This window comes from Zootoca vivipara, chromosome 16 (assembly GCF_963506605.1).
Source record: "Zootoca vivipara chromosome 16, rZooViv1.1, whole genome shotgun sequence".
Lineage (NCBI taxonomy): Eukaryota > Metazoa > Chordata > Lepidosauria > Squamata > Lacertidae > Zootoca > Zootoca vivipara.
This window is the reverse complement of record NC_083291.1, coordinates 31,928,684-31,952,428: the sequence shown is the minus strand read 5'-3', so window position 1 is coordinate 31,952,428 and position 23,745 is coordinate 31,928,684. Positions and strand designations below refer to the sequence as shown.

At 45.4% G+C, this 23,745-nt stretch overlaps 1 protein-coding gene across 1 annotated transcript; it reads left to right on the top strand.

Moving 5' to 3' along the window:
* Positions 1-254: 254 nt before the first annotated feature.
* MCOLN1 (mucolipin TRP cation channel 1) lies at positions 255-21,838 on the top strand. Its single transcript, XM_035141215.2, has 15 exons — positions 255-317; positions 4,514-4,627; positions 4,899-5,116; positions 6,304-6,471; positions 6,554-6,710; positions 7,713-7,830; positions 8,740-8,836; positions 9,031-9,130; positions 10,393-10,499; positions 12,062-12,211; positions 12,848-12,949; positions 14,511-14,633; positions 16,052-16,258; positions 18,177-18,307; positions 20,075-21,838. The coding sequence occupies exons 2-15, from the start codon at positions 4,624-4,626 to the stop codon at positions 20,109-20,111; spliced, it is 1,719 nt and encodes a 572-aa protein (XP_034997106.1). The 5' UTR covers positions 255-317; positions 4,514-4,623; the 3' UTR covers positions 20,112-21,838.
* The last annotated feature ends 1,907 nt before the right edge of the window (positions 21,839-23,745 follow it).

Below are 23,745 nucleotides of genomic sequence, written 5' to 3'. Positions count from 1 at the left end.
AAGCGTGTGCATATAAACGCGTGCACATCAGACTTCAAACGCGTGCACATCTGGATTAAAGCGCGTGCATATAAACGCGTGCATATCCGAACTGAAACGTGTGCAGCTCCGAGTTGAAGCGCGAGCACCTCTAAATTAAATCCCGCGCCTCTGCCACATTCTATGCCCGGAAATCCAGCGCCGCCTCCTCCCACACCTCCCCCCTCCTCCCCGCTGGCTCTGACGCCACCTCGCCCCGCCCTTCCCCGCCCCTTCTGGGCTCCTGACCGGATGTTGGGATCCTCTTGTTGCTACTTTCCGAGCCGGCCGCGAAGGAGGTAAGAGAGTCCAGCTGTCGTCGTCCCCCCAACCCCGACAAAACGAGGCTTTTATGTGTTTATAAAAAACAAACGATGTTGAACGTGTGCATGCACGGGCGCGTGTAGACAAGAGTTGTTCCGGCGTTGCGATTCCGGGAGGGAAATCCAAAGGGCGCCTGGTAGTCTGTCACCCGAAGTGGCGAAAACAGACGTGACTTGTAGGAGGGACGCGTGCCCGGGGGATCCCGACGACCTTTATTTTCGCTGCGGGAAAGCTGCCCGCATCGGGGGCTGGGGGGGAGGCGGGTTGGATCGGGGCTGCGGCACGGAGGGAGGGAGGGAGGTGCGACCGTTTGCCCCCCAGCGCACCTTGATGCAGCCTCGCCTGGGGTGGGTGGGGGGGGGAGGGAAGGAGACGGATCCTGCGAACGGGGAGGGAAGGAGAATGCGGTCAACAAGTTGCCACACAATTGAAGAGCCATTTAGGGGAGGGGGGGGTTGTCCCAGGACTATGCAGAGAACAATAACACACGTGATCCAATCAAATGGATGAGATCCTATCAGAGCAGGAGCAGGGTAGTCTACTGCAGGCTGGCTGCTATTGCTATTTGGCTGCTATTGCTATTATTATTATTATTATTATTATTATTATTATTATTATTATTATTATTATTCCACCTTTTTTCCCTGAGATGGACTCAAGGCAGTTTATCCATAAAAATTTGTTGTTGTTTAGTCGACTCTTTGTGACCCCATGGACCAGAGCACGCCAGGCACTCCTGTCTTCCACTGCTAAAACAGCTAAAAACATAGTGGTGGGGAGCACCAATCATTTCATTAAAAACAAACGATTGATTGATTGATTGATTGCATTTCTACCCCACCTTTTCCTCTAAGGAGCCCAGGGTTGTGTACATAGTTCTCCCCCTCCTCATTTAATCCACACAGCAACTCTTTGAGGTAGGTCAGTGACTGGCCCCCAAGGTCACCAAGTGGTCTACCAAGCCCTAGTCCGACACTCCAACCACGACATCACACTGGCTCTTAAAACTATGTACATGGGTGGTGTAAGATCTATTTAAAATGTACTGATAATTGCAATAAAAACAGCACGGCACGGACACTTTTATTAAAAGCAGTCGGTTCCCGTAAGAAGAAAGGTCTTCTTCTCCGGGAGCCGGTCTGACTTCTCTGGGGAGGGACTCCCAAAGTCTGGAAGCAGAAACCGAGAATGGCAGGATCAATAGTGTCAAGAATAAAATACCTGAATAAAGAGGGACAGTTTCTGTGGTGAACTAGAAGATGCCTGAATCTGCTGGGACCAAACTCTGCAGCATCCCATTCCAATTTGTTTCTGCTTCTCCTTTACTCATCGAAAGTGTGTCCAGTCCTACCCATTCCTCTATTTTCTTCTCTCTCCTCTTTCCCCTGACTTTCTCTCTCTCTCTCTCTCTCTCTCTCTCTCTATATATATATATATATAATTTTAATTAAATTTTCTCTTTTACAATTTAAAATACTCATTTTACATCCTTAAGATATCAATGACTTCCCTTCTTCTCTTTCCACGGTTTATTTTGCATATCATAAATCCCTGCATATTTTACAAAAACTATACCGTTCAGCATTCCATTATTGCACCCATCAAATCTTATTTACACAGTTGAATTTATCTTAATGTTGCCAGCGTTTCCCATATATGGGAAATATATATTTCCCATATATTCCATAAACGTCTTCCAATGTCCTCTAAATGTATGTTCTTCTTGTTCTCCTATTCTGTATGTTAAGTCTGCAAGTTGTGCATATTCTGTCAATTTAAGTTGACATTCTTCTTTGGTTGGGACCTCACTCGTTTTCCTTTTGGGGGGCTAACAAAACACAGGCTGTAGTGGTAAAGGTAAAGGTAAAGGTTAGGTCCAGTTGTGACCGACTCTGGGGTTGTGGCACTCCTCTAACTCTATTGGCCGAGGGAGGCAGCGTACAGCTTCCAGGTCATGTGGCCAGCATGACTAAGCCGCTTCTGGCGAACCAGAGCAGCACATGGAAATGCTGTTTACCTTCCCGCTGTAGCGGTCCCTATTTATCTACTTGCACTTTGATGTGCTTTCGAACTGCTAGGTTGGCAGGAGGTGGGACCGAGTAATGGGAGCTCACCCCGTTGCAGGGATTCGAACCGCCGACCTTCTGATCGGCAAGCCCTAGGCTCTGTGGTTTAACCCACAGCGCCACCGTGCAACAAAACACGGGCTTTGACACATGGGAATTTCAGTCTCCGTTATCCCCAAGAGGAAGGACTCTGGTTTTTTTTGGGAAAGTACTTTAAAACATTTTTCCCAATTCATTATGGATCATTTACCCTTTTACAAGTCCACCACATATGAAAGAATGTCCCCTCCACCTCTTTGCATCTCCAGCACTTACCTGATTCAGGCTTATACATCTTGGCAAGCCTACTCGGAGTCCGTGAATCATTTCCCCCAGACTTTCTCATGCCGCTTTTGAATCTTTGCACCCAGATGGAGTTCAAAATGCCCCTACCCAACCTTTCAGGTTTTCTGATTACGTCAGGTGGAAACCTGAAGTTGCTCAACAGCTGTACAAACTGCTCTTAGTGAGAGCTTGCCTTGCCAGTTCTCTCCCTCTGCTCTGTGCATTTGTTGCAAGCGGGTGCTTGGGAAAAACCCACATGTTCCATGGGGTACAAGCCTTGCATCCCTTCAGATGCGCTCCCTAGTCTCCACCACATAAGCCTGGCACCGCCTAGCTAATCTTTAACAGGTAGGTTTGTGTGGGGAAAGAGTTGGGCTTCTCCGAAGGCAGAAATAGAAGAATGGGGCAGAAATAGGTCCCAAAGCGCTTCTCATTCCTTAGCTGACAAATTCTAAAAAATAAGGCATTCTCTAAATATTTAACCTGGCTTGCCCTGTTCAGCTGGAATTTGCTACCAAGGAGTGTGGTGGAGTCTCCTTCTTTGGAGGTCTTTAAGCAGAGGCTTGACAGGCATATGTCAAGAATGCTTTGATGGTGTTTCCTGCTTGGCAGGGGGTTGGACTGGATGGCCCTTGTGGTCTCTTCCAACTCTGTGATTCTATGATTCTAACTTACATGTGTTCACAAGGACAGTAGCCTAGTGTATGATTATTTTTCAAATGTGTGCAATTTGCCGTTCTCTCCTTATGTGGCATAGTAAAACTGCTTTCAGTGGAAATCCACTAAAGCAGATCACTACGTTTAGTTTCAAAACAATAATACGGGTATTGTCACGGCTGCCGATGCAGAAATGTGCAAAAAATTCCTTCTTCAAGGAGTTGGTTGTCCTTTGTCACGATTGGTTGGGCGTGTGCTGAAATTGCTAGGCTTTAGTGAAAGACTGCAAAATCTCAGCAGCAGAGCCTTTTTAAGGAGACAGAGGTGGGGTTACCTGAGAGCAAGTGTAGTGCAGCAGTTAGTGAAATGAGCTAGGATAATAGAATCATAGAATGGTAAAGTTGGAAGGGACCCCAGTGGTCATCTAGTCTGCCCCCTCCCTGCAGTGCAGGAATCTCAGCTAAAGCATCAAGCTAACTGGGTGACCTGCGGCTAGCTGCTCGATTTCATCCTAACCAGACATCCCCAAACTTCGGCCCTCCAGATTTTTTGGACCACAATTCTCATCTTCCCCGACCACTGGTCCTGTTAGCTAGGGATCATGGGAGTTGTAGGCCAAAACATCTGGAGGGCAGCAGTTTGGGGGTGCCTGATCCTAACCAACCTCACAGGGTTGATTGAGAAAAAAATGGTGGCGGATGAATAGTGGGATAGAAATGCATATTTATATTTGGTTTAGGGAACTCTCCTGCCTTCAGAGGCTCTCAGAGGGCATGTCTTGGATTTTAGGGTGTGTGTGTATGTGTGTGCGCATGCTGAAGCGTACAACACTGTAGTTTCTTTTGTTCAGTGTGCTGAACTTTGTGTCTGTGCCAATCAGCAGTTTAGATCCCGTGTGGAACTTCCTCTTTGGACTAGTAACAAGAAACACAGGGTTGTCTCACTGGGAGCAGCTGTTTTGTGCTCGCTTTGCACAACAGCATCACGAACAGCAAAATGAGCTGTTTTGTGGCAAGGCCTGTCTCGCCTGCTCACATTTCCTAGAGCTGCTGTGGCTGATGTTGCGCATAGGCATAATTTGCCATGGCTGCGCCTTCAAAGACATGCGCTCGTGTTGTTCCTAGGTCCTCGCTGGCAAACGGAACGCCTCGAAGGGGATCGAAAAGCGGCGAGAAGTCACAAAGCTGGTCTTGTGAGAGAGACTTCTGAAAGCAGCTGACTCCGAAACTGCGGGATGGGTAAGGGCGGAGGACATTGCTGTGAACGCTGCAAAGCTGTGGATTTTATTTCGTGTTGATTTGTCAGATTCTTGTGTATCAGGGGATGTAAATTTGGGCTATGCTTTGATGGGGTTAATTGCTGTAACACTGTATGTTTCAGTGCTTGAGTAGCCTAATCTTGCTAAACCACAGGAATCTCTGGATCACGCTGATGTGAACAGAAAGGATTTCAGTCCCCTTCCTTATGGCATGACTGTAGAAACTTGTGTGCCTTCCCCCCTCTTTGCAGAGACACAGAAGCTGCTGACCCCAGTGAATAGCTATGGGTCCCAGGATGGGGACACGAGGCCGAGCGTGGGTTTTGCTTCCCTTCAACCAGAAGAAGATGAGCTCCGCAGGCGTCTGAAGTATTTCTTCATGAGCCCCTGTGACAAGTTTCGTGCCAAAGGCCGCAAGCCATTCAAACTGGTGCTCCAGCTGATCAAGATCCTAATAGTCACCATTCAGGTATGTGAGGTGCGGGTGGTGCTGTGGTCTAAACCACTGAGCCTCTTGGGCTTGCTGTTCGGAAGGTCGGCGGTTTGAGTCCCCGTGATGGTGTGAGCTCCCGTTGCTCTGTCCCAGCTTCTGCCAACCTAGCAGTTTGAAAGCACGCCAGTGCAAGTAGATAAATAGGTACCGCTCTGGCAGGAAGGTAAACGGCGTTTCCGTGCACTCTGGCTTCTGTCACAGTGTCCCATTGTGCCAGAAGCGGTTTAGTCATGCTGGCCACAGGGACAAACTGGACAAGCTGTCCCTGTCCAAATTGTCCTCACAATAACCCTCTGAGGTAAGCTAGGCTGCCTCCAATACTGGAAGTAGTATGATTAGTATAGAAGTAGTGTGAGCCTATGGTGGCTTTGAAGGATTCCCTCCCCACACCCTGGGGTGGGGAATGAGTGCTGGAGGATGGGGGGTTGACCCTGAGGGAGCCCCAACCCCACTATTCAAAAATGGTATCCTAGAGCTTTAAATATGTAGCGCAGATACGGCCAAATTTTAACAATACGAAAGTAAGACGAGCAGAAATAGAAGTTACCTCAGACCCAGATAAACTGCAACACAAACAGACTTACGATGCTGAAACCCCCTTGAAAAGGACATAGAGCCCCTCGTTTACCAAATATTAAACTGAAACGTTTCTAAAAGAAATGAATCTGGAAAATTAAAATCTATATTATGTCCTATAACTATTGCCCAAGGGGACACGGGTGGTGCTGTGGTGTAAACCCCTGAGCCTAGGGCTTGCTGACCGGAAGGTCGGCAGTTCAAATCCCTGTGACGGGGTGAGCTCCCGTTGTTCGGTCCCTGCTCCTGCCAACCTAGCAGTTCGAAAGCACGTCAAAGTGCAAGTAGATAAATAGGTACCGCTCCAGCAGGAAGGTAAACGACGTTTCCGTGCGCTGCTCTAGTTCCGCCAGAAGTGGCTTAGTCATGCTGGCCACGTGACCCGGAAAAACTGTGTGCGGTCAAACATCTGCTCCCTCGGCCAGTAAAGCGAGATGAGCGCCGCAACTCCAGAGTTGTTCGCGACTGGACTTAACTGTCAGGGGTCCCTTTACCTTTACCTTTACTTTTTAACTATTGCCCAGTGTGTCATAGATTCTTAACTGCTTCTCTGCTTGGTCCCTGCTCTCTGCCTCCCCTCCGCACAGCTTGTCCTCTTTGGGCTCAGCAATCAGATGGTGGTCACCTTCAAAGAGGAGAACACGATGACCTTCAAGCACCTCTTCCTGAAGAACTATGTGGATGGGGCAGAGGAGACCCATGCGGTTTATACACAGGCAGATGTCTATGAGCACATGATCTATGCGGTGGACAAGGTGAGAAGTGGGTACACAGCTGGTGGGGAAGGGCAAGGCAGCTGGACTTGACCAGGATGACCATTGCAACTTCCCCCTTTAGTACCTGGCCGTTGCAAACGAGACAGTCGGACGCTATGCTTACGTGCAGGCGGGGAGCGCAAACCAGTCGGCGCTCATGCTTTGTCAGCATTACTACCGGAAAGGAAGGATTGACCCGGCCAATGACACCTTCAACATCGACCCCAAAGTCATCACAGGTGAGCAAGTGCCTTTCCTAGAGCCTCTAGTATCCTCTATGCTCTGCGGGGGGACACGGGTGGCGCTGTGGTCTAAACCACTGAGGCTCTTGGGCTTGCCGAATGGAAGGTCGGCGGTTCGAATCCACGCAACGGTGTGAGCTCCTGTTGCTCGGTCCCAGCTCCTGCCAACCTAGCAGTTTGAAAGCACGTCAAAAGTGCAAGTAGATAAATAGGTACCACTGTGACGGGAAGGTAAACGGTGTTTCTGTGTGCTGACAAACGCCGGCTTTCTCAGCCTGAAAGCGAGATGAGCGCCACAACCCCATAGTCACCTTTGACTGGACTTTACCATCCAGGGGTATGCTCTGCTCCTGTGAAGACGACCCATCTTGCTGTTTGAGTTCCACACTGGGGTTTAGAGTAGGGTTGCCATATTTCAAAAAGTCCTGACACCTACAAAATGGTTGAGTTTTTTTGGGGGGGGGGTTCGAAACACACTAAAATTGTTGAGGTTTGTATTTGGAACAAACCTGCTGCTTTTTCCATACTTTGCCATACATCGAAGTTTTCCCTGACATTTTGCAGATTTGCCAAATCCCCCCCATGCCATTTTTACACCTGAAAACAGGACATGTCAGGAATTTTCCTGACGTATGGCAAGCCTAGTTTAGAGGAAAGGTGTGCATTTAGAGTTAAGGCACAGTTCCTTGTAAAACCTGGAAGCTCTGCTCTTTACACTTTCTGATTTTCCGAGTTGTGCTTCTTTCAAGTTTCTAAGTTACTTGACTCGTATCGATCTGTGACCCAGATTGGGGGAAGTTGCCTTGTTTGTGCAGGAGGTATGTTTACAGACTGCTATTCTCTGCATTTTACCTTTTACAAATAAGAAATGAGTGGCAGGTGTAACTTTAGTTTGGGAAGATACTACAAAACTGCAGGCGTTTTTTCCTTTCTCCCCAATGCTGCCCCTACACACCTGAATGTGTCAAGGCCTGGAATCTGTTCCTCTTTTCTGTGTAGATTGCCTTGGCGTAGATTCTCCACAGAATATACCTTCTGCCCAGGACTCTGAGGAAACGTCTGGAGCCCTCCTGGAGCCACACCGCAGCTACAGGAACTTTACTCTCAAGTTTTACAAGTAAATAGACACATTTTTTTGGTATTTACAATAGCTGGAAGGGTAAGAAACACACACTCCAACTGGGGGAATTCATGGGGTGGGGAATTCATGTTTTCCCTTGCAACTTTATTTTTAAATCATTGAGGCTTCCTGCCTCCCATTACATTTTTGGGAGCACAACTTTGCAGATCTGAAGGTTTCTTACATTTATCAATTGACATGTTGCAGCCATCGATTTTTGTACCCAGATTTTTGTATGTCAGGGACCGTGCTGAGGAGGGCTTCACTGAGGAGGAATGGTGGGAGCCTCCCCCTGCTCCTGATCAGGATCCTAAATCTTCCCAGGAACAGGGAGGTGGTATAAATTTGGAACAGTGATTTGCAGAGGGACATAGTTCAGAAGGCAGAAGCTGGGAAGTACTGGGTGGGGAACAGCTAGGAGGAGAAGAACTGGGAGAGAGAGAGTGAACAGACTCACTTTCTCTGGAAAGCGCCCATCCGCTCAGCCAAGGTCAAGGAGAGCAGATAAGGAGGCAGCCCAGAAAGCACAATGGTTGTGAGATCAGGTTGCAAGACGCAGGAGTGACAGGGGGAATAGGGAGGAAGTGAGTGGAACCCTTAATTGGGAGCATCTTCATTCCGAGGAATGGATTCTTTCTTCTCTCGCTGTGATCATTAAAATTTCTAACTGGTAAGAAACTCCTTTTGCTTTGTTCTGCTTATCTAAGGCCAAAGGGGGGGGGGGGCGGCAAGTCCCTGAAGCCTGACACATGGTTTTCAAAATGTGCAGTTTTTACCTCCTTTTTTCCTGAGTTTACAAGGCTCAGCTCCCTTCAGTTTTTCCGACAAGAGAGGCGCTCCATTCTGTTTGCGGTCATTCAGTGGGAAACTGATGGAGCTGACCCTCCAACGTCTTGTCTCTGCCAGGCTCATCAATGTCACCATCCGGTTTAAGCTGAAAGCCATCAACATCCAAACCATCATCAACAACGAAATCCCAGACTGCTACACCTTTTCCATCACAGTGAGTAAGGATGCTTGAGGAGGTGGTGCTTTTGCCTCCTCTCTGCCTGTGTTTGAGGACCCCTCATTCGCACGCTGGACTGAGAGGGCCGGAGATGGTGCTCTGGGACTTCTTCTGCTCTGCTGCCCGGTGGAATTTCCCCCCAGGATGTACATTGTCATTCTTTTCTTCTTCTACTCCTCCTCCACCCCCAGATCACATTTGACAATAAAGCACACAGTGGCCGAGTGAAGATTCACTTGGACAACAAAGTGGATATCCAGGAATGCAAAGACCCCAGTGTCTCTGGCAAAGGTATCAGGGGGTTTCAGGGGGAGCAACACAGTACAAGCGTAAACCTTTCCGAAAGCAGCACCTCACCTGTATAAGAGCAGCGCTTAAAGCACTGCCCAGGGACTGTTTGCAGATTTTTTTAAGGGCTTGGTCTTTAGTTCCTGGCCAATAAGAATCAATATCCTAATTGGCTTAAAGGACATTTGGCTTTTTCATGACACTGTAAATCTGAATGTGTCCATAAGGCTAGCCTCAGCCTCCACATGGTTGACTTAACCCATTCATGAACCCATTGAATTGCATCTTTGATTATGGTAACCTCTCAATTCCTTACAGGTAGGTAGCCGTGTTGGTCTGAGTCGAAGCAAAATAAAAAAAATTCTTCAGTAGCAGATACCTGGTATCTGACGAAGTGTGTATGCACACAAAAGCTCATACCAAAATAAAAACTTAGTTGGTCTTTAAGGTGCTACTGAAGGAATTTTTTTATTTTGCTCTCAATTCTTTGTTATTTTAATGACTTGCCAAAGCCCGAGACAATTCATTTCATAAGTTTATGCTGCAAAAAGAAACATACTGGCTCTAGTATCCAGTTTCGCAAACTGATGTCCACAATGCTGATAACGTTTAAACTCTTTGTCATATCCGCCTCATTAGCTGGTGATTTTCATCTTCTAAATTCAAAAGCCTCAACCTCATTAAGATTTCCTTCAAAAGGAAGGATGTTTGCACCACTAAGGCTTATTTGTCCTTTTTCTGGACCATCTCAAGCACATAAACTTTTCATTGAAGGACTGGGATGACCAAAACTATACCTTATATACCTTATATTTCTAGCACTGAATTGGCCCTTTTTACGATGGTCGCAACCAAATGGCTTATATTCCCAGTGATCCCAAAGTCTTTGTCCTGCGTGTTTTTTTAATCCCAATTAGGCTCAATCAGTCCTAAGTCCCTACAGCTCAGGCTGTTCTCTCTTCCTCTCCCATCTTTCCTTTTGCTTTTAGCAAACCACCTTTGCCCCCCCCCTTTCCCACAATGCTCTCTGTCCCTGCTCCAGCTAGCCTACTTTTCTCTCCAGAAACCCCAGGACATCTTCCGTGTGCCTCATAGCATCATTTTTGCTGCCTGCACAAACTTTCGTCCAACCCACCAACCTCTGGGCTCTCTGAGCAAGCCTATTTGGACTGAAAATTCCGCGGGTGGGGAGTGTGACCATTTCCTTGTTCTCTAGCTCCCCGCATTTTCTAGAAACCAACCGCTGCCTTTCTTCTTTCTTGCAGGAGACAACAGCTTCCGGATGTTCTTTGACGTGGTTGTGCTCCTCATCTGTGTGCTGTCTTTCATCTTGTGTGGCCGCTCCATCATCAGGGGGCTTCTCCTGCAGCATGTGAGCATTGCTAGGTCATCCCCATTTACGGACGTGCCACCCAGGACTTTCTGCGTGAAAAGTCTGTGCTCTTGTCACTGAGCTGTGGACAACCCTGCGCCTCACACAGATTTCAGGGTGCTGCTTTGTTGCGCTAATCCGCTCCAGTAAAGAGCAGTAGCCGAAAGTGATTGTAGCATTGGTGCAGCAAGCAGACAAATATTCCAAAGTATGTTTGCATTCGTAAACCTGGAACCCGTGCAACTCAAGGTCTGGCCAGGCCATGGCACGAGGACCTGCCACAGCAATAGTTGTGTGGAGTGCAGAAATAGGGAGGGGGAGGGCTTGAAAGGCCACCAAGTGACTACAACCCCTCTAGAACACAGGCACATAAAATTGCAGGGAGATCTGGTGGTTGTAGCAGGGTGGGGTGGGGAATAGTGTGCCAAAACAACTTTTAAAAGAAGAACATGAAAAATGTTCTAGTTCAGGCATCCCCAAATTGCGGCCCTCCAGATGTTTTGGCCTACAACTCCCATGATCCCTAGCTAACAGGACCAGTGGTCGGGGAAGATGGGAATTGTAGTCCAAAACATCTGGAGGGCCGAAGTTTGGGGATGCCTGTTCTAGTTACAGGTAGGTAGCCATGTTGGTCTGGTATAGTCGAAACAAAATAAAAAAAAATTCATTTCAGTAGCACCTTAGAGACCAACTAAGTTTGTCATTGGTATGAGCTTTTGTGTGCATGTATCTGAAGAAGTGTGCATGCACACGAAAGCTCATCCCAATGACAAGCTTAGTTGGTCTCTAAGGTGCTAATGAAAAACGTTAGGATGGGGCGGAATGGTGATGAGATGTTTGCCCGGGGCGTTAGCCAAGGACATTGGTGAAAACTTCATCGGCTGCTTAAGGCAATGCTTAATGTAGCAATCAAAAATTTGCTTTCAAAATTAAAAATTCTGTGGTTGTGAGATCCAGCAGCTTTCATTCTGCAGAGATTCCAGTGCCATATTCTCCTTGCAGTGGGGACCTATGTCAGCCAGGTTTTTTTCTCGGGCTGAGTGATATAGCAATATATCATCCAACCCCGATATGAGGTCCATATCTTGTATTGGTTTCATAGTTTTTGACCTGCCAATATATTGTGAATCCTGGTGTGTGTGTGCACGCGCGCACGCGAGCTATGCAAAAATCACAATGTAGGGAAAAACCGTGAAGCCAGTCAGTGCCTCTAGGTGGCTCCATCCTTATTTCAGATATTGTGATATATCAGTATATCGCAATGTTTAGTTGGTAATATATCACGATGTTGGAAACCAGATATCGCCCAGCCCTAGTTTCCCCCCTCCATTGCAGAATAGCTAGCGCTTGCCTCAAAAAAACTGTGTTGCTGTCTAGACTTGCATATCATGGTTGGGGTCTTCCAAGCGTAACAGTAGAAGTCATTATCTCCCCCTTCTGGAGCAAGGGAAGCAGGAAAGGAGAGCAATCGAGGGCGGCAGGGACTTTGACAGGAGGGAACAAGTGGCCATGTGTTTTGCAGGAGGTGGGAAGCTCACAGGCAGCTCCTTTTCTTTGCACAGGAGTTCAGCCATTTTTTCAAGCGCCGCTACAATCAAGAGATCTGCCTGTCCGACCGCATGGAATTTGTGAATGGTTGGTACATCCTGCTGGTGGTGAGCGACATCCTTACTGTGTCTGGAACCATCATGAAGATTGGAATCGAGTCCAAGGTAAGAAACGGTCCAGGTGTCAGGGGCTGGACTGAGGAGGAATGGTGGGAGTGGCCCCCCCCTGCACCTTCCCGAGAAGAGGAGGGCAGTATAGATTTAGAACAGTGGTTTGCAGAAGGGCATGGTTCAGAGTCTGCAGAGGGGGAAAGCTGGTAAATAATGGGAGAGCAGCAGGAAAAAGAAACACCAAAGGAGAGACAGCTAACAAACTGAGTGTCTCTTGAAAGCATTCCTGATCCCCCCTCTTCCAGAACCATGTGTGCCATGAGAGTAGCAGAACAGAAATCTCAGAGGCAGAAAGCACAGAAGGGTGACGTAGAATAGGAGGGACTGAGGTGGTGGGACTTTACTCGGAGCAACGCCATTATCTAAGAGAGACTGCATCCTTCCTCTCTCTCTCTCTTTCTCTCTGTGAATATTGAATAAACTACTTGGTAAGAACTCTCTTTGTTTTTCTGCTTCTCGGCATCCCACCGGGGGAGGGATAGGATTTCCTGAAGCCTTGACACCAGGCAGCCTGAAGGCTACAGCCCAGGGAAGAAGGCCTCAGATCCTGGGGCTACAGTCTGGGCAGAAGAGACCCTGCTCTCACCACACCTAAAGAGCAACCCTGCACAATGTGTTGTTTATTTGCAGAACTTTGCCAACTATGACGTATGTGGAATCCTCCTGGGCACCTCTACACTCCTGGTTTGGGTCGGCGTCATGCGTTATCTCAGCTTCTTCCAGAAGTACAATGTAAGCTTGCTTTTTCATGCCCTATATATATAGGAAGGAGCAAGATCCCAAAATGAATCCTTTATTTTATCTTTTGAAAAAAATGAAACCTGAGATTTCCTTTTTTTAAAAAAAAAATTATTTAGTTTTGAGGTTCAGGTGTGCTGAATTCCACCCAGTTGAAATTTCCTTACAGATCCGCATTAGGGATCCATATTTTTTTCCATCGTACAACTCCCGTGCCTTTAATAACTGCATGAAATGCAAAATTTTAGCAGATGGTGCTTCCTGGCATCTCCTTATCAGGAAGAGTTTCACCTGCTAAATGTTGACAAACAAAGCTGCTTTTGTTTTTGTTTTAATTATTTAATTTTTCAAATTTTGAAATTTGCGAGCAATTATCAAACAAGCAACATAGAAACAGAATTCCAAAAACTCCTGAACTTCCTTCTTCCCCTTGTGGGTCCTTCTATTTACCTTTTCCTCCTGGATTAATCCTCCTTTAATCAAAATCTTTTAAATCTCTATTATACCCAAAATTCAACATTAAACTACGTGTTATTCCAATCCTACTAATAATTGTTTACAATGGTTTTTAAGGTAAAGTATATATTTTCCCCATTCCTTATTAAAATGTTGGTCTTCCTGATTTCTGATTCTTCCGGTCATTTTTGCCAATTCGGCATAGTCCATCAACTCAATCTGCCATTTTTATCTGGTTAGGGCCTCTGTCTTCTTTCTATCTCTGAGCTAATAACATCCGAGCAGCAGTGATCAGATACATAAATAGTCTTTTCTGATCCGTTGGGAGTTCGGCACCTAGAATTCCTAAAAGAAAAGCTTCGGGTTTTTAAGAAAAGGTTATTTTGAACATTTTTTTCACAATCCATTATATATCCCCAGAATTCTTTTACTACCTTATATTTCCACCGCATATGAGAAACTTGAGATTTCCAAGGTGATGGATTCTGTACCCCAAAACAAATGTTGTATTTGCGCTGTGCATCTCCTGCCTGTTCCCCGGTGCTTTTGCAGCCTCAATGTTCCTTATCTGGGTCACTACTAATTTCACCAAGACAACAGCCAACCTGGGACTTGTAACCGGCAGGCCTGTCCTAGCCATAGAGGCTAGTGGCGTGGAGAACCACGGCGCCAGGCGCTGGAAGGGCGCCAAGTGAGCGCAGGGTTCCGGCGATCTGGCCAGGACTGCGCTCCTTCTCCGAGAACTCCGCACTGCACTTCCTTCTCGTTTCCCCAGCGCTGGGTTCCGTTCAGTCGAGCTTCGCCACCAGCGCGCGCATAGCGCCCAAGCAGCTCTTGCTGGTCCCGCGGTGCGCGCGCTGGTGGCGAAGCTAGACTGAGCGGAACCCAGCGCTGGGGAAACGAGAAGGAGGCGCAGTGCGGAGTCCTCGGAGGTGGCCTCCCGCTGCTGCTGCGGTCCGCTTGGCACTCCCAGGCCCTTGGAGAGGTGCTGGAGGGGGGCGCTGGGTGGGCTTAAGACGGCCCTGGTAACCGGGTCTCTCTGATCCAAATTGAGGACGGCATTTTCCCACTCAAGTTTTCTCGCTTGCTGTCTCCCTAGATCCTCATTGTCACCATGCGGGTTGCCCTCCCCAACGTCATCCGATTCTGCTGCTGTGTGGCCGTCATCTACTTGGGCTACTGCTTCTGTGGTTGGATTGTGCTGGGACCCTACCATGTCAAGGTATGTGGAAGGGGAGCAGGGGACAGAACTGTCATGGAGCCACCAGCTTCAGTGCAAATGAAGCAATGAACTTTTCAGATCATTGTCACCATTAATATGCCTCTTCCTTGGGGAAAGGAATGGTTGCCTAAATCTTGGAAGAGTTAACACTACAACAGAGCCAAGTAGTTGTAGCTTTTTTATATAAAATAATTTTTTTTATTAATTTTTCAATTGCAATCCAGTAATAGCCTCATCATAACAATACCAAACAATTGATAATACTAATCATTGAAATACCGAATTATATAATTTAGGTGGCCCCCGCATGCTAGACTTGTTGGTTTAATTATTTTCTTCTGCGTTTCATATTTCATTTTTTGTCTCCACTTCACCAGTCAGTTCCAAAACCTTATTAATTTCAATTACATAATAATCCCTTAAGCCACAACTGCAACATTAATAACTTCCAATTTATTATACAATTATTAATGCCGATCAATTCAAGTACAGAATTATAGAATTTAGATAAAGTGGGCCCCCGCATGCTAGAATTGGTGGTTTGATTTATTTGCGTTATTTCTGCATTCCAAAATCTTACTCATTTCCATTACATTCCAGTCATAATAATAATCCCTTAAACAACAACTGCAATATTAATAACTTCTATTCGTGTTGACACATGAAATGATCCTGATTTCTTATTCTTCAAGTAAGTTTTGCCATCTCGGCATAATCCATAAGTTTTTGTATCCGTTCTTCTTTCTCTGGGACTACTTCTTCTTCTTCTTTCTAGTTTTATAAGAGTATTTAAAGTAGATGAATAAATGGGCAAATTAAGTCAATTTAGATATGCAGAAAATATTAAAAATAAATTTAAGGAACTGCAGAAAGAGGGGGTAGGAAGTCAAGTTTTGAAATGTTAAAATCATTATAAAATTATTGAAATGTATAAAACAAATCATCATCATTATTATTATTTTTTCCATTTCCAAAAATGAAAAGAAGTATGGAATATGCAGAAATAGTAAACTTACTAGAAATATAAGAAATCAAGATAACAAACTTTTTATAAATGGTTCCATTTATAAATGGAAATGGTTTATTGAATATTCAGACAAATTGTAAACAGATAAGAACATTGGCAGGATTATTGTAATAACCTGCAGTTTCATAAGAGTATATATTTAAAGTAGATGCATAAATGAACAAATTAAGTTAATTTAGATACACAGAAGATACTAAAAATAAATTTAAGGAACCGCAGAAAGAGGGGGAAGGAAGTCAAGTTTTGAAATGTTAAAATGACTGTAAAATTATTGCAATGTATAAACCTGAAAGTCATCGTCGTCATAAATGGCTGTTTCTCCCACTCACCTATTGTCTCCAGATTTGAGGCCTCGCTTGTCCTCAGCTCTTGTCTGCTGTTTTGGTTTCAGTTCCGCACCCTCTCGATGGTGTCAGAGTGCCTTTTCTCGCTCATCAACGGGGACGACATGTTTGTGACCTTTGCCGCGATGCAGCAGAACAGCTACTTGGTGTGGCTTTTCAGCCAGCTCTACCTGTACACTTTCATCAGCCTGTTCATCTACATGGTGCTCAGCCTCTTCATTGCTCTCATCACTGGCTCCTACGAGACCATCAAGGTTAGCCCTGTCCTTTCTCGGACTTGAGCAGCTTCTCTCAGAGGCCTTGACAAAGCAATGCACCTCCAGTCTTGCGGCTTGCTTTATCCTGATATTAACCTGAGTTAGAGGCAGAGATTGGGCATGTGTGTTGCTATTCTGGCTGAATGACCAGGAGTGCCAGGACTGGCTTGGATGACCAGGAGTGGTGGGGGGCACCAGCTGGTGAACTCCCAAGGGAAACCAAAGAGGAGGAAGCTTCAAAGCCTGGGGATTGGTATGGGAAGGTAAGAAGGGACAACAGGATTTAGTGAGCATGAAGAGCCTGTGACAGAGAGCAGTTCTGGTGCAGAAGAGGGGCACAAGGCTGCAGAAGAATACAGAGAGCCTGCCTCTCCTGCTCCCTTGTCTCCAAGGACATGCAGAGTGATGCGTAGAGCAAAACTGAGGTCAGAGGTGTCCAGATGCAGTTTGAGACTGCTTGGGAAACATCCAGCAGAGGTGAGCCTTAGAAGGGGTGGAATGGGAGGACCATCAGTCCTGACAACTGCTCCGTAGGGCGAGACCCAGGGTGGATTTGATTTAAATCAAATCGATTTAAATCACAATTTAAATCACTAGTCCGTGGGACTTGATTTAAATCACTAGTCAGTAAGACTTGATTTAAATCTTTTTTCTTTTTCTTTTTACAAAAGACTCATTCTTGCTGGTATAATCTTAATATTTCCAACCAGATGGAAGGCTTCATTTTTGGAATAATAAATTTCCAGAGTAGTTTTTACAGTTATATCAAAAACTACTGATTTGGTTATACTCTTAGAAATACATCGACAGATCATTATGAAATTATTTTGAGGTTTAATAAGTTAACTGTTTATATTTAGACAACTTTTCAGCTGTACTTTAATGGAAGGAGAAAAATAATCATTTCCTTAATAACAATTTAAACCATTTATTTAACTAAAACAATAACATTATAGCATATGTATCCATGTTTGTTAACTGATGTGGTTAAATGGCTTTTTTTAAAAATAAAAAAACAACCCTTAGACTGAGTTTTAGCACACATGAAAAACTTAAATCCTTATTTCCTGATGGCCTTTGGACTATAATGTAACTTAAATAGGAAACTATCTTTAGAAATATATTTTCCTCCAAAAGCATTTTATTTTAAAAATCTGATTTAAATTTTAAAAATCCATTTTTTTATTTTTATAAATAAAACAGTAATTGATTTTTATCCACCCTGTCAAGATCTATTGAGAGTGTTGCTGGGTGTTTGTTCGTTGCCTTGAATAAAGAAGTAAACTTCACTAACAGCTGGCTCTGCTGCTGCTTCTGAGCTGCATCTGACTCCAGCCCTGAGGCCTAGCCTGTTGGAGATTCATTCCCCGTGTTTGCATTCATGGGATTGTTGTCTATCCCTTGACATGTATGTTTACATTCCACAGTGGGAAGTGACGAAGACGGGATGTATGTGTTACTGTGTTTCCGTGAAGTTGGGACTATTGTCCTTTGTTCACTCTCTTTGCTGCCTGATGCTAGAGAGAGAGAGGGAGCCATGTTGCAGTGCTCCGTGTGTGTTTATATGTAAATAAACGTAGATTAGCCAAATGTTGTGCTACTGAGTTCTGTTACGCAATTGCGCAAACTCTGCAGATCCGTAAGTGTGCTGATGTCGGTTGGCATCAGTCGCTGTAGTGTTCGGGCTGGAGAAAGCTCTTGAAGCTCCCGAACGATCTACCAGGAGGGAGAGAACATGCCAGCCGGGCATGTGTCTCTACCAGGGTCCTACTCGAGAGTAAGAGATCCTAACAGCGCCAGTCCAGAGACACTGTCTGAATTTTTGCATCCGATAGGAGTCCTCTCCTTCCTGCAGTCCCAGAACTGCTCTGACCCCTAGGTACTGCTATGCAAACCCTGTCTCTTGCTCTTGCAGCATCAATGTGAGGGGGAAGCGGCAGTCACCCAGCTCCATGCTTACATAGCCGAGTGCAAAGACAGCCCCAAATCGGGCAAGTTCCGCCGGGACAGTGGTTCCTCATGTTCGGTCTTCTGCTGCTGTGAGAGGTGAGTCTGCAAGGGATGGGTCTCGAGTGACTTTCCCGCTATTCTGAACGCCCGTTCTTGGGCTCCAGCCATTTGGGTGACCAGGCCCCGTTTGTACTCCAAGAACCAACCCCACCTTAAAAAAAATGAAAAAGGTAAAGGACCCCTGGCAGTTAAGTCCAGTTATGAATGACACTGGGGTTGTGGCGCTCATCTCGCTTTACTGGCCGAGGAAGCAAGCGTTTGTCTGCAGACAGTTTTTCCGGGTCATGTGGCCAGCATGACTAAGGCGCTTCTGGCGAAACCAGAGCAGCGCATGGAAGCGCCGTTTACCTTCCCGCCAGAGTGGTACCTATTTATCTACCACTGCGCCACCCGCGTCCCATAAGACCTCACTTTGCCCCTCCCCAAATTCCTCTTCTGTGCAGGAGGTCTGGGCTGTGCCTCCAGAACAGGTATTAAAGGACTCATTGGGGCAGAGAAACCAGCGCTTGGAGCCCGGGACACATCTTTGGGGAGGGGGCACTCGGGGCGCAAAGCTTGATGGTTCTCTCTTCTCCCTCCTTTTTCTTTTTAAAATAATATTTATTAGTTTTCCAAATTTTTAACGCATCAATACCAAATTGCATCAAATTGGATACAATTTTTCCGAAAAGTTGTCTTCCCCCTCTTCATCCTAAATGCGTCCCAACTTTTCCCCATTGCTTGATATTACATATTTATTTCTAATTCGCATTTCATTCCTTATATTCAATTTACAAGTTACAGGTAGGTAGCCATGTTGGTCTGACGTAGTCGAAACAAAAAATAAAAAAAAATCCTTCCAGTAACACCTTAGAGGCCAACGTAAGTTTGTCATAGGTATGAGCTTTGTCATAGGTATGCATGCACACGAAAGCTCATACCTATGACAAACGTAGCTGGCCTCTAAGGTGCTACTGGAAGGATTATTTTTTATTTTTTTATTCAATTTACAGTTATTACCAGTATTTCTTTTAAATTCCCTTACCCCTTATCCATCAGCTGTCGATTTATCAATTTCTGCTCGTATATACAATATATTCCCCTAAAAAACGAAAGTCATACGTCCCCCTGCCTGTCCACTTTAAATCATTACTATTTTATATTAATTTTACTTTTTTTTCGTCTTGCTGCCATCTTTATCTTCTCCACCGTATTTCACATCTTGAAAATAATTTTTATTAGTTTTCAATTACAGTCCAATAACACCCTCATTATAACAATGCTGAATAATAATATACAATTACTGATACCAATCATTCAGATACCAAATGATATAATTCAGGTGGCCCCCCCGCATGCTAGAACTGATGGTTTGATGATTTTCTTTATTTTCTGCATTTCATATTTCACTTTTCAGTAGTTGTTTGTCTCCACTTCACCAGTCAGCGCCCATTTTGTGTCCGGCCCCACATTGTTTTGCAATTCACGTTCTCTCCACAGCATTTGCGATCTGCAGTGGTACCTCTACTTACGGATTTAATGCGTTCCGAACGCACATTTGTAAGTCAAAAAAAAAATTGTGAGTCGAATCCCATAGGAATGCATTAGGAGAAAAAATTCGTAAGTCGAAGCAACCCTATCTAAAAATTCGCAAGTAGAAAAAATCCTATCTAAACCGCATCCAAGATGGCGGACGGAGCTCCGTTCGTAAGTAGAAACATTCATAAGTAGAGTTATTCGTAAGTAGAGGTACCACTGTATTATCCATTGCAAGATTATTTCTCAAGGACCCTCTTTTTCCCCTCCTTGAACCCTGCCCCCAAGAACCCCACTGCAGGAGAACGCCCTGGTGGTGAACTGAGCGCTGTGACAGAGAGCGAGGAGGACTGCCTTGGCCGATCATTGCTGGGCATGGACCTGCATGTGGACCTCTTGAGACTGACAATGCCTCCCGTGCCCTGTCTTCCGGCAGGGACTGGGACGGGAGGGGGCAGCCGAAATCCTTGCCTCCTGTGGGCTGCGACCTTATGTGCCGGTTCCACAGAGAGCCGTTGAGACAGTCCTTGGTGTCTGAGCGACAGACACTTGGGGGACCAGGGGGAGGGGGAGGGGACTAGAGTTCTAACCAGTATCTCCCCCAGTCTTGAACTGGTGCTGCAATAGTCCCGACTGATTTATTGCTGGCCTGTGTATACCGGCTTTTCCCAGGCTCCCTATGGGATTAGCAGGCTTGCCAGACAGTTGCAGCGGGGAAATGCAGTTTTGCTTTAGTTTGTTGATTTTTTTTAAAAAAAGGTTTTATTTTGGAAGAAAAAAGACTTCTAAAAGGTCATGCCAGGAGTGAGTCAAGGCAAAGCTTTTGAAGACCTTGGAGCTTTCCACGCTGCCTGCGCACCAGCCTTTTCAAGTGCCACATTTGCCTCCGAAAGACCGGCGCAAAGGTTCTGCTCTGTTTCCCTCAAGCGTCTGACATCTGGCTGGCGCCTGGCAGGTTCGGGATGCTACAGGATGGATTTTGACAAAGCCTCTGCGTTGCAAGGGGTGGGGAAGCTGTTTCAAAACACTGGGGCGAAGGGCAAGGCTTTTCCTGCCTCGTCCTGTGCAGGATTTGCTCTGGGGTTCAGCTCAAGTATCCTTCCCATCCTCTTCCAGTCCGTGGCCTTGTAGCTGTTTTGGTTTGGAACAGATTCTGTTCTAGATCAGGCAGGTAGGCCTGTTTTTAAGGATGACACATCTAATCCCATTCCGCAGCCTCTGTGGTCCTGCAGTGAAGACAATTGTGCTGGGCATGGCTTGCATTTCAATCAGGTATCAGTAAATCAATCTGTTTCCCCCGGATTGTTGCACAGGAAGATTGCAGCATGCTCACTGGTTTAAGATTAAAAGAATATGGGATCTTAAATGAAATGTGAGTAGGCTAAGACTGGAATCTACTTTGGAGAACATGTTTTTCTGCATCAGAAGGCACTCGCCCACGGCTAAGGCATGGGACTGCTTTCTGTGGGTAGTTTGATCTTCAAGGCCGTCTCTTGCACACAATTCCATGTTGTTTGGGATTTTGCATCGAGGCTAAGGAAGATATCTGTATTTATGCCAACGAGGGATCACCACATCCACCGATCCCCTTGAGTGGCCAGGCTTTACTCCGAAACAGTTGCTTTGAGTAAGGACACAATTTTCTCCCGCTTTCTTTGGGCCTCCTTTAGAAAAATGAGTTCTGTTCCAGGAGACGAGCGGGATTATTGCAACTCTCCACTTCAGGCACAGAAATGTCTACGACCAGGTTTAGAATTTGCCTTACCGGACTCTGTCAGGAAGAAAAGGAGCTAATTGTGTCGTCCCTTCCCTTCTGCTGTCTATAAATGAACTGGTGAAAAAAGAGAGGGGGGGGGAGGTCAGTTGACCTCTTAAGTATTGTCAAATAATGGTCAATTGTTTTAAAGCATTAATTTTATAGAACTACTACAACAAATGAGATGTAACCAATTTTGAGTGTTAATATAATTTATGAAACAACGAAGTTCAGTTCTGAATGACTGAAGTAAATAATTTGCAGCTAAACAGAAATACAGGTATGAGAAAAGTGTTGTTTCGGCGTTTGGGTTGTTTTTTGGTTTTGGCTTTTGTCTCCTGGAGGGCTTGTTAAAACAGTTATGGATCTTGTATTTGTAATTTCAAATATCAACTGCAAAAGCTTTGTTGGTTCTTAAGAACGAATTGAAGAAAAATCCTCCGACTCGGCCGAAGTAGTAGAAGAGAAAAATGTCCCAAATCGTCCTGCTTCAACCTTGGTACCGTACATCCGAGAATTCACGGCACCAAATGTTGTAAGCCAAAAATGGCTTATCTTCTGAGTTAGCCAATAAAACTCAGAGACAAGAGGAGTTAGGAGTCCATTATGTTTATTGCAAAGCAATAAGGTTACAGTAGAATCATTTCGGAATACTGGAACCCCGCCCAAAGGTGCGGCAGGGGTATTTATAACATTTCAGACAAAGGATTTCAATTTAACCAATCACATAAATCATTACATCATTTAATATTTAATATTCATCACCTCATTTCATATTTAATACGTACATCATTACCTAATCTAATACGCATGCGCAATAAGCGTTGCTAACTAAACTTTGATTCTTACCATGATCTGTTACATATTGTTAGTTTGCATGTATGGGAACCTGTGTTACGTGTGGATGTAACAATTTATGTTCTAGTTCATGAATTGCTTCTTTGTGATTTACGTATTAGATGACCTTCTATCCCAGTAGGGACGGCTTCTTGCTGAATCATCAGTTTCTTTAAAGCAACAGGTTACCATAATTCACTAATATAAGCATATTCCAGGATTTATAAGGATTTACATTATCACCTTAATTGGGGCCCTTTGGGCCCCTGCTACATGGGAAAAGGCGGGGGGGGGGCCTTCTTCAACATTAATTCCACAGCTCAGAACCTTCTGAGCTCCCTGATGTACTAATTGGACCTTTCTGACCAGGATGCTATTCAGAATCTCCTCCAGCTTTATCGCGGCTGTCCCTATCCTCATTGCAGGCCAGCTAGGGAACTGGGAGTGAGGAGGTCTTGAAGTCGAGGTTCCTGGAAGCTTAGCCTGGACCTCCTCTTCTCTCTTGAAGAGGAAAAGTGAATGCAGAGCTGGCTTGAGTAGGAAGAGAGAGCCCAGATCTGCCAGAAGATGATGTTGAAGCCGGAAGCTCCCTGGTTGTAAAGGTCCAGCAAAACTGGAGAGATTGCAGGGAGGAGAGGTTATCTGCATGTCTTGTGCCTGCAAGTGAGTGTTTTGCCCAATTTGGGCACATCCGTTTTTGCTTTGGCCATGCCTGGCAGTGGCATGCAGCCCTCAGAGGATTGGTGCTGCCACCACCCCTCTTCAAAGTGGTGGGTGTAGCCAGGAAGTAAATATCCCGTCCTTCAGCATCCATTTGCACGGTCTGCAACAGCAACCTTATGAGGTCCTCCAAGGGTCTTCTGCTGGTTCCCTCACTGAGAGAAGGGAAGTTAGAGTGAACCAGGAGGAGGGCCTTCTCAGTAGTGGCACCCTCCCTCTGGAACACCCTCCCTTCAGATGTCGAGCAGGTAAAGAATCGCACAACTTTTAGAAGACATTTGAAGGCAGCTCTGTATCAGGAGGTTTTTAATGCTTGATGTTTTTATTATGTTTGTAGATATGCTGTGAGTTGCCCAGAGTGGCTGGGGAATAATAATAATAATAATAATAATAATAATAATAATAATAATGCTTATTATTCACCTGATGGCACAATCATCTACAATTAAAATAGTAGATTGCCATCTATGTAAAGAATTCCTCAGCTTTAAAAAATTGTTGGTGAACTAATTGACAAGTGTCCCTGCCCATGTGAACATGCGCTGATCAGCTTTCTTCTTATTGAAGGTCTTTAAAATTCATGCTAAGTTTTTTCCTGGTCTGTTGCAGTGTTGGGAACAGTGTGTTCATCAAACATGTGCTTTTG